General features: G+C 43.4%; 1 protein-coding gene across 1 annotated transcript in view; it reads left to right on the top strand.

Annotated features, from left to right (window-relative positions):
• The window catches only part of dchs2 (dachsous cadherin-related 2), a 34,271-nt gene extending 24,742 nt beyond the window's left edge, over positions 1-9,529 (top strand). Inside the window, exons 13-20 of the mRNA XM_062387377.1 lie at positions 14-874; positions 961-1,074; positions 1,898-2,109; positions 2,208-2,359; positions 3,044-3,174; positions 3,280-3,566; positions 4,447-4,588; positions 6,021-9,529. Coding sequence (XP_062243361.1) covers positions 14-874; positions 961-1,074; positions 1,898-2,109; positions 2,208-2,359; positions 3,044-3,174; positions 3,280-3,566; positions 4,447-4,588; positions 6,021-8,614 — 4,493 coding nt within the window. The 3' untranslated portion in view covers positions 8,615-9,529. The remainder of the gene's footprint in view (positions 1-13; positions 875-960; positions 1,075-1,897; positions 2,110-2,207; positions 2,360-3,043; positions 3,175-3,279; positions 3,567-4,446; positions 4,589-6,020) is intronic.
• The last annotated feature ends 6,338 nt before the right edge of the window (positions 9,530-15,867 follow it).

Raw genomic sequence — 15,867 nt, 5'->3', positions numbered from 1 at the left:
TGATTCCGTTCAGGTGACGACTACAGAGGTCGCTTCACCATCAACAGTCACACGGGCGGCGTCAGCACCACGCAGCTCCTGGACCGTGAGGAAAAGCAGAACTACACACTCAACATCCAGGCCCGGGACTACGGCCCCACCCCCCTCAGCTCCTCCACCCAGCTCCAGCTGTTGCTGCTGGACCAGAACGACAACATCCCCTTGTTCAGGAGCAAGAGTTACCACGCCTCCGTCAGCGAGGGCCTACCGGTCGGAGCTGAGGTCCTGCGAGTCGGCGCCGTCGACCCCGACGAGGGGTCCAACGGGGACATCACCTACTCGCTGACGGACGACAGCAGCCAGGGGGCGTTCTCTGTGGACGCCTCCACGGGAGTGATCCGCATCACCAGGGCTCTGGACCGAGAGAGCCGGGCTGAGTACACCCTCAGAGCCGTAGCCACGGACGGCTGCACCCAGGGGCCTCTGAGCTCCATGGCGTCTGTGACCATTCAGGTGGAGGACGTGAATGACAACATGCCGGTGTGTGACCAGAATCCCATCAATGCCTGGGTCTCCATGAGGACTCTCCCGAACCAGATAGTCACCACCGTTACGGCAAGAGACGAAGACCAGGGTGAGAACGGGACGATACACTTCCTCTTGTCCGATGAAGAAAACCTGTTCGACATCCACGCTGAGTCAGGGGAGATTTCACTGCGGAGACGAGTGAGAGCAGGTTTCTCCGGGAGGAAGCTGCAGGTTGAGGTTTCGGACCGAGGACGACCCGCTCTCACCTCCACCTGCTTGGTTTTCATCCACCTGAAGGGAGAACATGAAGGACTGCAGTTCACCAACAAGGTGTACAACAGCACCGCCAAGGAGAACAGCAGAGCCGGTAGGTTTTTAACCAGCTTTATTCCTTCTCTTTCCACTCGATACCGTTAACAACCTCATCAACTTCTCCACTCTCTTTTCATCAAGGCACCTGGATTGCCAAAGTGGAGGCCAGCGACCAAACCAACAGCAGACAAAGGATCACCTACACCATATTCAGTGGCAACGAGAATCACGTCTTCTCCATTAACCGTCACACAGGTGAGAAACATGGGAAAGGTGTGTCCCTAGTTTGCAGTGTGATGAGTAGATAGCCCTCTTCTTGTGTTTTTGCAGGAATGTCCTGCTTTCACTATTCAAGTTATGTGAATAGATGGAAACTCTCATTAACTCCAGAGTTTCCAGAGAATAACTTGATTTTAAGTCATTGTTCATGTCGAAATAACGAAAAACATTTTAGTTTCTTAGTTTCCTTTTCTCTCTGTAAAAATGTCCTTTTAACTTATCAGTTTGATCTGGTTGTTTGTGTACAAGTACTTCCTAAAGTATTATGATTTGTGCCTTCCTGATTTTATTATTTTTAAAACGTTTTTTGGACGCTTGTTTTAGTGGACACAGACATTGTGATACAAACTGTTCTCCCAACACAGGGCTGAATTTCAGGCTTCCCACAACATCCTCAACCTTCTGTCAACACATTTTTATGGATGAAAAGTTATAGGATTGTATTTAAATATTAATGATGTAATTTGGAATATACTAAAATGAAACTATAATGGCCCCCAATGCTCAGTTTATGAAAATGATTTGCGCAAGCTAAAAAATATAAGTCACCTAAACATTCATAAACTCGCTCTGATCTAGATCTACTCCAGGTTCTTCCCCGACTTGGTTCCACTGCATCCTTCCATAGAGTCTTGTGAAAATCGGTTAAGCAGTTGTTGAGCAAACGCTAATCAAATCATAACCTGCTTGACAGAGTCATAACAATGTGCTGTATTTCAAAATAAACTTCCCACTTGGCCCTGACCTGCTCTGACTGTTGTTCTCTGGGGTTTCCCTCTCGCCCTCCCCCCTGGTGCAGGGGAGATCCGGCTGCAGAAAGACAACTCTCTGGACTTCGAGGCGAGCCCTGAGATCCAGCTGGTGGTGCTGGCTGACAACGGGCTGCAGATGGCCCACTGCAGGGTCTCCGTCACCCTGCTGGACATCAACGACAACGCCCCTCTGTTTGAACACAGCGGCTACAGGACCGCTGTGTGGGAGGGGCAGGTGCACAACACCTACATCATGCAGGTATAACCTCAGTATAAAAGCCCCCTTCATCAGAAACGCCCACCATATTGCTGTGATTGGATATTCGGTCCTATTCACACTATATTCCTATTGGACAGGTGTTTGCCTCTGATGCTGACAGTGGAGAGAACGGGCAGATTGAATACTCCATCGTGTCCGGGAACCTCAACGACGCCTTCATCTTGGACTCGGTGCGAGGGATCCTTGCTACCAATGTTGTTCTGGACCGCGAGATCACTCCGTCATACAAGTACGCTGAAGTCACACATTAAACAGTATGAGGTGATCTTTTAAAGGATGTGTGACCGGAATGAGTTATATCAGTTTAGTAAAGGTTTAATTTACAAAGCTGAGCCAGTATCCCATCCATTGCCTGTTTTCTTTAATTGGTCGGTCAAATGAGATTTAAAAAAAAGTCTAATGAATATTTTAAGCCAAATAAAAACATGGGAGCTGTAGTTGGTGAATGATTATAAAAGTTTTATTTTGTTTAGTTTATATGAGGGGAAGCAGTGTGTGAATCCTACTTATGAGTAGATCACAAATCATTATAGCATAATGTTTTAAGAATCAGAAAAATATTAAAGTATTATAAAGCTCTCACAAGCAAATGTAATGTATAGTTATTTGGCCTAAATATGCAAATATAAAGTTTCAGTTTCATAATGACTGTGAATACTCAGACTCTCACATTTTCTGAGAAGGTAAAATCCAACTAATCAAATGTTCTCCTGCGTCATTCAAGCTTTTTAAAATATATTCAGTATTCAGAGGAAATAAAATTTGAATCAGTGGTTTCAGAATGTAGTTAAAGTATTTCAATAAATAGAAGTACTGTAATTAGTATAATAAATAATATGCCTGGGTATAAATTTGGTTTTATAAATTAATACACTATCCATGCAATCAGTTGTTTGCTCCCTTTGTCTTGCAGGCTGGTTCTGCAGGCAGCAGACAGGGGGAACCCTCCACTCAGCAGCACCACCACCATCAGGGTCCAGGTGGTGGACGTCAACGACAACAGCCCCGCCATTCCCCCCATGGAGCCGGTGCTTATAGCCGAGAGTAAGAGCAAACCTCACAGCCCTTCACCCTCAATGGTTCTAATGATACATGTTTACTATTTACGATGCTCCTGCTCCTCCATTGACATTTTCTGTTCGTTCCTAGATCTGCCGGCAGGTTACATGGTCACCCAGGTGACAGCGAACGACGTGGACCTGAGCTCAACCATCACCTACAGCTTCACAGACAACCTCAGCACCAGCAGTCCCTTTGCAATCGACCGGTACACGGGCGTGGTCACTCTGACTCGAGCGCTGGACCATGAGGAGCAGACGGAGTACACACTGACAGTTTGGGCGTCCGACACCGTCCACCAGACTACAGGGGAGGTCACAGTTCAAGTGCTTGACGTCAATGACAATGCTCCAATCTTCACTCAGGTCTCCTACCAGGTACTGAGGGTTTGTTCATCAGTAAAAAGTAAAGGACTTAGACACCGGCTGGTCGGAGGCTCCAAGCCACAAATACAATTGTACTATATGATAAAATGACACGAGAAGCCGCTTTCTAACAAGGGCTGAAGTATCCTGGATTCATGTATGGTAGTTCATGTTAAATTGATTACTTTTTAATGCTATATTAAGTTGGTTAATAAGAATAACCTTCTGATTACCAGATTGTCCCTCCATGAAAGAGGAATGTAAATGATCTTTCTTCATTTTTTAACCGTTTCAAGAACTTTGATGGTTTATTAGATGGCGGAAGCTGTGACACTTTATTGATGTTTATTAGAAAGAGGTATGTTGTCTCTAAATTGGTGAACTCATTCAAGTATGGGTCAATCTCAGTTGCTGTCATGGAACAGATGTTTTGCCTCTTAAATGCCATGGTTGTTATATCACAACCCAAGATTATGCGGATGACATCATCACGATTATTTAATCAGACTCTCGAAAATTCCAGAGGCACTGAAGACATTATTAAAACCTCCTCATGACAAACATCTGATAATGAGTTAATTAATTAATTGATTAATGGATTTCCTTCCCGATAATTTGCAGTTCTTTTTCTTAGAATAAGTGAGCAACAGTTCATTATTCTTCATGAAAAATTCAGATAAGTTAAACTGGAGGATGTTATATATATATATACACATACCAGATTTTCTTAAAACCAGCAACTCAAAAGTTCTTCTTACAAATTAGAATTTAAAAACATTAATGGATCATTTACCATTGAGAAAGCATTCAATACAATTACAAATCCTTAGGAAACTGAATTGTATCAGGATTCAGCTGCAGATGTGATCAATCTCTTCTTTCTCTCTTTAAGGTGGAGCTGTCGGAGTTGGTCTCCGCAGACACGTTAGTTGCGTCGGTGTTGGCCACTGACAGAGACTCTGGACTCAATGGCCAGATCACCTATCGACTGCTTTCCTCTCCTTTACAGGGCTTCTACATCCAGCCAAACAATGGTAAGAATGTCTAAGCTGCCGATAAATCCTCCATAAACTCTGATGTGAATTCCACTGATAGCAAATAGAAAGTAGGTGCAAAACATATAAAGGGAAAGTTCTTCTGTCAGAGACATTACTTCAATCTTTACAAGTTTCCTGACTCAGGACTGTCTGCTGGTCTGATTTTCATATTTCATTGACTTATCCTCTGTATGAAAACCATTATGAATACCAAAGTTAAAGTGCCCAGGCCAAACAAATGGGCAGAGAGAAAGTCTTTGCCGTGTTATGAGCAGCTCTGCATACACAGTACATTTTCTGAGCTAACCGGGAGTTCTCCCTCCGCCGGTAGCAGTGTATGTCTCCATTGTTTATATTTTTTAAATCTAGGATAAAGTGCTTTAAATGAGTCATGCCTGTCCTATTATCTGGCTTTGAAGTCCTACAGAGCTGAATCCAAACAAGCAATCCTCAGCACCGGCCAGTCTTTTGCACTCATGAGAGATTTCTGGACCTCTACCACATTTGAGCCTCAAGGTTTACTATCTGAGATATGTGCTGTTTTGTGGTGAGGAGCACAAATGGACAGTGAAATCTGTATCCATGTGGACGGAGGCTCTCTTCGTACCATCAAGAAGTAAAGAACCTTTCAGTTTTTCCGTGTTTCACAAAGAACAAATGTTGCTGCTGCTTTAGAACAAAGCCTCAGAGTGAATATCGTCGTCCTGGAGGAAAGTTCAAGTGGCAATTATCTAGTGGAAAAATAAATTGGATGGACAAACACTTCATAATCATCCAAGAAGGAATTTTTCTCTCTTAGGCTGCACATGGAATTCATTTGATTGTACTCCAGGAAATTATGTTGTGTTATTGCGTCAAATGAAAGCTGCAATCTTGATTTCATCATTAATATTTCTTCATAAAAGCAGATGTGTTTTAAAGTCGTTATTCTGGAGAGGAAAAAAAATCGGTATATTTGTGAACCATAAATTCAAATGAGTTTGAGACGTTTACATCGTTCTTACCTAAAGTCTCTTTTCCCACGGAAGCAGAAACTAATATCCGGTTAAAGGCGTTTTATATTTTAATAATTGATCATTGAGGTATCACGTTACAAAGTTATTGAGGCAAACTTGGATTTTCACATCGAGCTGACACAGAGCATTAGCATTAAGCTTAAATTTAGTGTCTGTGTTTCTGGGTTATTCCACCAACCCCTATGAGAACAAGCTACGCTGCTAAATGCTCTAAGTTGTAACTACGTTTTTGCCAAACCCCAAACAGTGTTGTCCAAATAACCTTTCTTACACATAGCCAACACTGCACAACAACAACAAAGAGTGAAACGGTTCTTCACTATTAACAATATTATGAAGTCATTGAATCTATTTCTCATGTAAAAAATGATCATTGAAACTAAAGACATTTACCCTTGATATATGTGTTCCAGGTTCGGTTTTCACCAACAGGCCCCTAAAGGCCATAACTCACAGCAACCTGATCCACCTTCTGGTCGAAGCAAGCGATGGAGGCGACCCCATCCGCTCCACTGTCACCTCCATTGACATACTGATTCTGGATACCAACGACCATGCCCCACTGTTCCACCAGGACATCTATACCCTCACTGTCCCAGAGGACACCCACACAGACACCATCCTCCTGACGCTGTCTGCAGACGACCAGGACTGGAGCCCCGAGAATACCCACATGGACTATACCATCATCAGGGGAAATGAGGAGAAGCGATTCTGCCTGGAAGTGAAAATGATTCAAGTTGAAAATCAGATGAAGAATTTGGGAAAACTTGTTCTGTGTAACCCATTAGACCGTGAGACCACCGAGAGCTACGCACTGACCGTCAGCGTCTCTGACCGAGGACATCCTCCACTGAACAGCTCTGCCGTTATTATGGTGACTGTGACGGACTGCAATGACAATGCACCTGTCTTTTCGAACATCGAGTACCACGCACATGTGAGCGAAAACAGCCAAGTCGGTACAAGGCTGGTGCAAGTCAGTGCTCAAGATCTTGACCTGGGAACCAACGGCCTGTTGCGGTATGACATTATCTCAGGGAACAGCAAAAGTCACCTCAAGCTTGACCCTCATTCTGGCCTTTTGGTCGTCAACCACTCCCTTGACTATGAGGAGGACTCAAAATACACCCTCACTATTAGAGCATCTGACGGCGGTGACTCATCGGAAGAACACAACATTGCTTTTACGGTCGTCTTCATCACAGTGCTGGATGAAAATGACAACACTCCATACTTCGTGTTCCCTACCATTAACTGTTCTGTGTTGGAGAATCTTCCGGCATATACCCACGCCTGTTCGGTCCTTGCCGTTGACAATGACCTGGGGCACTATGGCCAGCTCACCTACTCAATAACATCGTCTTGTTTCATGGACTATGGCAGCGGCAGCCCCGACAGGAAGGAGGCCTTCTCTATTGACCCCCTAACGGGCAACATTCTCACCAGACAGACCTTTGACTTTGAGCGCGAGAGTGAGTATTGCTTTATAGTGGAGGCCCGGGACAAAGGAGACAGAGTAGCGACGGTGAGAGTGCAAGTGACCGTCAGCGGAGTGGATGAGTTCAGTCCCGTCTTCACCCAGAAGCAGTACCACTTCCTGCTGCCCGAAAATGTCCAGCAGGGAGAGACGGTGGGTTATGTGATGGCGATGGACTATGATGGCGGGGTGGACGGGATGGTGCAGTACTCCCTGGTCAACTCCTCGCCATTTTTCTCAATGAACAAATCAATTGGTGCGATCTTTGTGTCAGGTCCTGTGTTCCGCAGAAGAGGCCACGCCGGTGAGGACATGGTGGAGCTGGTGGTATCTGCCAGTAGTCCCAGACTGGGCTCCAAGTCCACCACCTGCTTGGTGTTTGTCAACATCTCCAGCTCAGCAGAGGCACTGACCGGGGTTCCCCTGGATGCACACATGCTCAGTCTGAGTGTGTCATTAATCACTTTCCTCCTCGTTCTTGTCATTTTCGTGGCCCTGGTTCTCCGGTACAAGCTTAAAGAAACTGCAATCAAGAAGGCTGCTGCCATTGCCTCAAACTTGAACCAATGTACAGGCTCATTCAGCAGATCCAGCAGCCAAAGTATAATCTCTCTTCAAGAGATTAAACGGCCCAGTATTGTGGTGACTAAGAGCGACGTATCAAGCCCATACAATCAGTCTGAGTCCAGCGGTCGTGGGTCAGCAGAAGGTGAGACGGCTGAGGACCAGGAGATCAAATGGATTAATGACTACCCCTGTCGTAAAAGGGAAGCATCTGTGAAAGGCATGAAGATCCCAGACTCTGCCTTACCTGGAGACAACATGTCCTGCCACTCGATCCAAGTAGGGCCAGAGCATATTTTATCAATTAATAAAAGTTTTGTCTCAGGATTAGCCAGCACAGAAAGCCTCCACCACTTCAGAGAAGAGGGAGGGGGTGAGGGGCTGCTGCCTGCAATCCTTAGGGTGAGGGATATGGAGGAGAACATGGGGACCAAAGGATACGCTGCCCTCTCTGAAGCCAATGGCTTTGCAGATTCTTACTCGTCGCTGCTGGGCCTAGAGGAGCAGATGCAAGGCAGCTACACCTGGGACTACCTACTGGACTGGGAACCAAACTACCAGACACTGGCATCCGTCTTCAGCGATATCAGTATGCTCCCTGACGAGGAGCTTCAGGGTGGTCGAGAGGACTTTGCAGCGGAATCCAGCTGTCTCATGTACCCACCACCTTTAATAACCGGGGTGGCTCAGCCTGGCATCAGGACTGTTCCTACACGAAAGCTGGGCCGTGTGCCAACCCTGAGCAGGAGGTCCTCCTGCCGCAGATATGCATATTCCCCCTTAGCCAATAACACTGGACTTACACCTTCTGCCATGACACCGACTTTCTCTCCATCACTGTCATCTCTCACCATGAGGACCCCCAGTGCCTCCCCAGTTGTCTCTGACACTGGGGTGGGGGGGATCAGACTTGATGCAGGGCCCCACACTGCAAGCCTATTGGAGGCAGAAATACAGGTGTAGACTGGAACTCCATTCACTATCTGAAGGTGTGTTCCTTAGTCATTTTTTGGGGACTTCAAGTCTTGTTCAGGGTAAAAGGACTTATTCCCTTAATTGTCCCAGTTTGTCAATGGTTTTGGACCCGTGGGTTTCATGGGTTGAGACTCAAAGGGGTGATACCAGACAGAACTTTCATATGGAGGTAATATAGTCATTTAATAACTGATTGTGGTTGATTTTATAACTTGCTTCTGTAATAAAACTAATATTTGGAACACAGCCTTGCAATAAATTTTATAAAGCAGCGTTTAGACTAAGAGCAGATGTTCGAGTGAGCAATTCATTATTGAATGTTTTACTGTTAACACGTATACACACATATGTGCAGAAAATGAAACACTTTGTTTAAGCAGTCGGTTGCAGCCTCTAAACGGATTTAACTTTAATAACCAAAGAAAAGAAGCATTGTTCTTTGGTCTATCTTCCTGGAACAATAAAAAGAAAACTGCATTTTAAAATCTGGACACATTTATATTATATTATATAATGATGAACAGAACTTTTATTTGATATTATTCCTTCAATCTAGGGCGGTTCTTAATTTCAGTATTTTATTGTCCAGCTAGAAGAGAAAACTAATGCTTAAAAATGATTCTTCACCACAACTATTTTCTATTACTAATTCAAGGAATGGGATTATATTGTCATGTTGACCTGTGACACATTTTCATTTCATTTTCACATTTGCATATTCCATTCTTTCTGTTTCACTTCTCGTCATCATGGACAGAAATGTTCTCTGTCCCTCATGGTTGTGTTTAAGTGTGTTAACTGTAGTTTATAGACACTGCGTCAATAAACAGCACTTTATGTAAAATATCCAGGAAAATGTATGAGTTTGTAATTTTAATAAATACCCAATCACATTTTTAATAAAGAAACCTTTTTTGTGTGATATGATTTGTTCATTTCGTGTGTATGTCATATTCAGAGACAGGATATCTTTATATGAGAAAAAGGGTTAGGGTTAGGGTCAGGGATTATTTAACTTTTCAAGACAATGATAAGACAACAAGGTAAATGGCATAAAAAGTAAGAATATTTTGAAACGTCATGATTGGCGGCTGAGACTGGCTAATGATTGGTAAAGCTTGTGTTGATACCACAGATCAGCCTCCACTCCACAACCTCTACTGGCTCCAAATCATTCACCAGAAGAAAAATGACAGCCCCCATTTCAGAGTTATTTTGGCTTCAACTTTTTCAGAGTGGGGAAGTTGAGAGGTGCCGTCCATCTTTATAAACAGTCTGATATTCCCCTATAGGCTCCCTGTGTCATTATAGATAATTTACATAAATCTTAACCAATCAGAGGTAACTGTTGGAACCATTATTTTAGTTCCATAGTTCAGTAACTTCACATTGCTTAGTTTGGCTCAAGAAATAAAAGTTGATTCTGATGAGCTGTCTCCTGAAATTGGTTTTGGTCATGGAATCAATTCCACAATTCTTCGATGTTGTCGCAAAGCAAAGTCACATGGGAGAACATTTCAGGTTTAAACCCCTTTGAGGATTCGAAATCTCTGCCTCGGAGTCGCATGCCCACATCTTCCGTGATTCAAATATGAAATAGGAATGAATCAAGTGAAACAAAATGGGAATTCAGCATGGCTATCAGGATACCACTGTTCATCAGCATTTTCAGATGTTTTTAACAACCCCAACCACTTCTGCTCACAGATGAATCATAAAACAACTCATTATCCAGCGTCATTGCGTGGTTTGTCTTCTGTTATTTACTGTAAGAGGAGGCTTGTGGAGACATTTTCCTTTTTGCCCTCTGGAACAGTGACCTGAACATCTAAGAATTTCTGCTTCTCCCTGAAAAACAGTAAAGAAACACAAAGTGATTCAACATGGCTCCACTTGGTCTGCTGTTAATCCAAATGGTGCTGCCCTCGGGGGAACATGTAAGCCGAGGAAGCTGAGGAGCTTAAGTCTTTATCAGATAGTTTCATGAAAAATAATAAACACCCAGGCCCTGAGCCATACCAGCCAAGTGTGCCCTGCATGTAGCCGCTGATAGGTGCGTAATTATTTATTGACCCAGCTCAGTCTCTCCCCTGCACCTAAGTGGGCTTCGAAAGGCTCCTCGCTCTGCTGTGTTTGTGATTTCAGCAGGTCCTTGGCCCCGGGATCACGGCGTTGGAAGAGATCTCTCTCGCCGTACGAGGTGATCCGACCATACAAGCTTCCGTGTCTCGGTGCACGGCTCAACCGCCCCTCTCACAAGCTGCCCTGTGGATCTTTATCATTTGCTGCCTGTCACACAATCAGGCAACTGAATTTGCAGAGAGAGGTCAGGCACTGCTGAGTACAAAAATATTCTTTGGCAATTACACAAAGACAAAAAGGTTTTTGGATTGAATTCTGTGTTCAATACATGCTTTAGATTATTCTCTGTGAAATCCTCAGCAGGGCCACATTAACATGATATGAGGTCCAGGAGAAAATAAGCTGCTTGGTCCCCTCCCTTCATTCCAGCTGCACCCATGCACAGTATTCATGTGTTAATAGCACATGAGCCTTAGTTTGCTGTATGGTCCTTTAATTTGATTACAAATAATGTGCCAAATGTAAAAAAGCTGTAGATGGGCTGCATACCTCCGACAAGGCCTTAGGTGAAGGCTCACATCCAATCTGGCCACATTAGACAAAGTGAGAAAAGACTCCTGGATCCGCGCCGGAATTTATTTGGCTCCACTTCGGGGTCATGCCCTATCCCTCCACAGAATGTCTTTTGAAATCAGTTCGGTCGTTTTTGCGTCATCTCACAAACAAACACCACTGGAGGCTACACAGAGAGTGCATTCCTCTGCCAAGGCCCAAAACTCCACTTATGAAACCACATTTAAATTCCCTCGATGTGGATTTTTATTTGTATTTACACCAAATTGCACACACTCATGAATATCCTTCCACTGAACACGCAGTGCATCCATGAATTATTCTGAAATATCAACGATATTGTTGAAAAACATCCCATCTCGCAAAATAAATTCCTGTATCCACCAACTATTCTGGATCCACACCAAAATTGAATGGGCTCTTTCCTGACAAAGTCTGAACTCCTCCACCAAGTTCTGTGGTAAATCAGTCCAGTAGTTTTTGCATAAATCTGCTAACGAACAGACAAACAAATACAGAGGGAAACAGAGCCTCATTTGCTTAGGTAAAAAAGAAGGGGAGTTAATTTTAGCAAGAAAACAAGCGGCAGGAAGTGATGACATCAGTTTTATAACAGCATTTGTTATTTTGACCAGAGGTGAGCGGTGAGCTCACAACGTTCCCCCCTGAACCGTGTTTACCTCCAGAGCAAGAAGGAAAGATTATCATCTGATAGTCCCGTCTGATAGTCACTTGGAAGAGGAGGCAGAGCGACAAATGAAACACAGCTGGGCTCTCAACCCGGCTTGGATTTCATATTCATTCCAATTTACATTCTATTGCGGTCTTATGCATAAGTTCTGTGATTTCTGGCTCATATCTATATGATGCGCGTAAGGAACTCGGGTTCCATTCACTTGGCAGAGAGAGGAAGTTGCAGTCAGGGTGGTTAATATCATAACAATCTATTGATTGCTTAGTTTCCTGTGGACCCTAAAATAGAATCTTATTTGTCCTCAATTATACAAATTGTTAGTCGACTTGTTTACTGTGTGTGATGTCACACATAAATTTGTGTTGAGCTCAACTGGAAGTTTTAAATGCAAATTATGTTGTTTGGTGCCAGATGTGCGCCACATTGTTAGACTTGCATCGAACTGGAAAGAAAGAAAGAAGCCTTCTACGCATAAGACATATTTGTAGCAGGAGATTTTCATCAAAAAATTCTACCTGTTGCAAGTTAAGCTATTATCAAATCCTCTGAAGTCCTGTAGGATGAAAGATGGTACGTAGACTGGAAAATGAAAACAGCATGATCAGGTCATTCTATAGCGTTCTGTGTTCAAACCAGATTGACGTTGAGCGTAGTTTTATATTACCTGTAAACTTGAGAAATAGCAGCTCTACGGTCTTCGGTCCAACCGAGAGGCGGGTTCTGAACCTCAATACATTCCTGGTCACAGTTGAAATACCCATAGCACCAAGAAGCCGATTGAAGACTGTGTTCAGAAAGCTGACGTCAATGTCCGATCGGATTCATAATAATGTTTACCTATTCTTTGATTAGAGAGCTTCAGTCAACATATTTCCTATTTTATGTAGACAAACTCTTTGTGTGGCTGATTGTTCTTGGAAAACACTTAACGTTGGAGAATTTATGCTTCTTCCGCTAAATGGAACCAGGCCTTTGTGGGAACAAGACTATGCTAGCAGCTCTGAGACCGCACATAGGCCGTGTCCAGACGTGAACTCCGGAGGATGTCCTCAGAATTGGGTCCAGACTTTCTCCCGAGTTTTGCTTTTCGCACACGAACAACTTATTTTTTTTTGTTATTAGTTCTTTAGAAATCTATGTAAGCAGACTTTTGACTTTTGTAGGTTCTCTGGAGTTAAGTGCGTGAGCTTAATGCTAATATTGTTATTTTTAGCAAGTAGAAAAGTTTGCCTTATTAACAATCTTTGTGTTTTGACATGCTAATATTTGTTAATTTGCCAAAGCACAAAGAAAAAAAAGCATTACTCAAATTTTGCTGCCACAATGTTATGTAGGAAAATCAACTGTTTGCCTCCCGATTGTCACAATAATAAAATGTTCTTGCCTTAATTACTTTCAAGAGTTGGAGAATCTGTTCTCTGAATATTAAAACCACTGTTGACGTCTGACGGTTTTTCAAAGTAAAGTCCCAAGGATCTTGATATTAAATGATGATATACTCTTAAAGTATTTGGACAGACTTTGCCTGGAGACAATTGTGCGTTAAAACTGTATCTTTAAGTTGATTTACGCTGCGTCATGCAGAGAGCCTTCTTCGTGGTGGCACATTTGACAGCCAAAGTAAAAGTTAACCTTTGTGATTTATTAATAAAAGGGGAACTTATTTTCAGCATCTATTCATAGACCAGATATTTTTAACCTTAACAAAGAGATACCAAAGCAGAGCAGGACGAGGAAACTGCTCAGTGACCATAGCTCACCTCTGTTCTGATCAGAACCATGTGGGACGTCCTCTCTATGCTTTTCAGATGTTTGACAACTGTGTGGGACGATATTTGCCAGAGTGCATTGCTGCGCCTGATGGAAATTAATACAGACACGATGTGGGATAGCTGAGAGCTGGAAACAGGGGTTTGAAGTGGGGATGGTAACATGCAGCGTGTAGAAACTGGCTCGCTGCTTGGGAGATCTTTTTCAGATGCAAGGTTTTTCTTTCATACACATATGAATATTTATGAGATTTTTTTGTGGAGAAACGTTTTTTTAATTTTAAAAGAGGAACTTTTGAAATGAAAACAACATCAAACTTTTAGATCATAGAATGTTACAAGCTGCTTTTAGACATTCACTGAACTCCGGACACTTTCCTGAAATTCTCCGGAGGAGCTGAATAATATAATATAATAATGAGCTTTATTCATATTGCACTTTTCTTTACAAAGTGCTAAATAACCAGAAGCCAAACCAACAGACAGACAGTGGGCTAGAAACATTTTGAGATAAGTGATAGAGCAGTAAAAATTACTAAAACAACAATGAAATCCAGGAAACAAAAATGAATGCACAACGAAAACATCAACTTTGAAAAGTTTTTAGTGACACAGGCCAGCGTCTGTGTCAACGTCCTACAAACAGAAACACATGATTTCTGCAGCGCAATTTATACGACATATCCTGTCTCCTAAATGTTCTACCCAGATACCAACTCTCACCTGGACTTCAGGACATAGTACACGAAAATGTCCGACGCAATTTTGTTGAGTAAATATCTGAAAATTGCTGCAGTTCATGTAATTGAGGGTAACTTCGTCCATTTACTCGAGAACTGTCCTTGGGTTCAATTTTACGATACTGAGTTTCTTTTTAATGCTACTTGACAGTTCTACTCTGCAGCTCAGCTCAATGAGTCACACAAATACACAGACACAGACAAACACACACACACACACACACACACACACACACACACACACACACACCCTTGAAAGAGCACAGTGGTGAGAGGGAAGGGGAGTTTTGTTGGTGTTGGGCAGGAGAAGGAGGGTCAAACAGTCTTTGGATGTATGAAGGAGCCTCAAGCATCACATTTGGCTCCAATCAAATCAGTGATGTTTTTTGGCCACAGTATATGAAACAGATGGAGGAGTACGGTTCTTTTGTGTAAACGCTGTTCGGATTGGAAGAGCAGATCTCCTTTTCCTTTTAACGCTCTTTTGGTCTGTTTTCTGAGGCGCTCTGTATTCTTCCATGTCAGAGGCTGAAGGATTTAAATGTCTAATGACTTGAAGGTGTTGTTTTCACTCTTTGCTCTGTGTCCCTGGTTTGGATTATTTCCATGTTTTGACTCTAGCTTGTGTGGCCCTCTGTTAACAATAATAATACCTCGACCTTTCACCTGCCTGTAACGTGAGGCCCAATAGACTTGACCACAGACTTGAGTGTGAATGTCAGCCTAAAAAAAAATGTGTCTCTGGACATGCAAAGTTGTTTCACACCCTCAAGTGACCTCTGACCTCTGAGGAAAGCAGCTGGGGTGGGGCTGAAGTGGGATCGGGGGCAGTTTTATCCACAAGGTGAAAACGCTAGGGCAGGTGCTCCCCACAGGCTCCTCCGCTCCCCGCACAAGAGGCCTGGTTCTCCTGTGATGGATGAGTCTGGCTGAGATGCCAGGCCTCTTTGGGGCAGAGTCCACAGCAGGGGGGGCACCGTCTGGGAACAGAATGTCAGGGCTGGCCCTGAGGACGGAGATTTATGCCCCAACCTCAGGTTCAAACAACCGCGTCGGACACAGCATAGATGAGGTGGCAGTGACAGCTTGGACCCAAAAGAGTCCATCCATTTCTGTCTGTGGAGACACGAGGAGGAGGAAGAGGTGAGGATTTTCCAACGTTAACATTCTGACACAAGTAAGTTAGTAAGTAAGTAGGTAAGTAAGTACGTGACCAAGGAAATGAAAAAGTAAATCCAAGGAAAAGAAAGACTAAGGAGATGAAAGAAAAGGCCAAGGAACGGACAGGATAAGAAAGACTAAGGAAAGGAAAGGAAAAGAAAGACCAAGGAAAGGAAATGAAAGACTAAGAAAAGGAAAGGAAAAGAAAGACCAAGGGAAGGA

The sequence above is a fragment of the Platichthys flesus genome, chromosome 5 (assembly GCF_949316205.1).
Source record: "Platichthys flesus chromosome 5, fPlaFle2.1, whole genome shotgun sequence".
Lineage (NCBI taxonomy): Eukaryota > Metazoa > Chordata > Actinopteri > Pleuronectiformes > Pleuronectidae > Platichthys > Platichthys flesus.
Note: the sequence above shows the minus strand (reverse complement) of the source record. Positions and strands in the feature narration are given on the sequence as shown.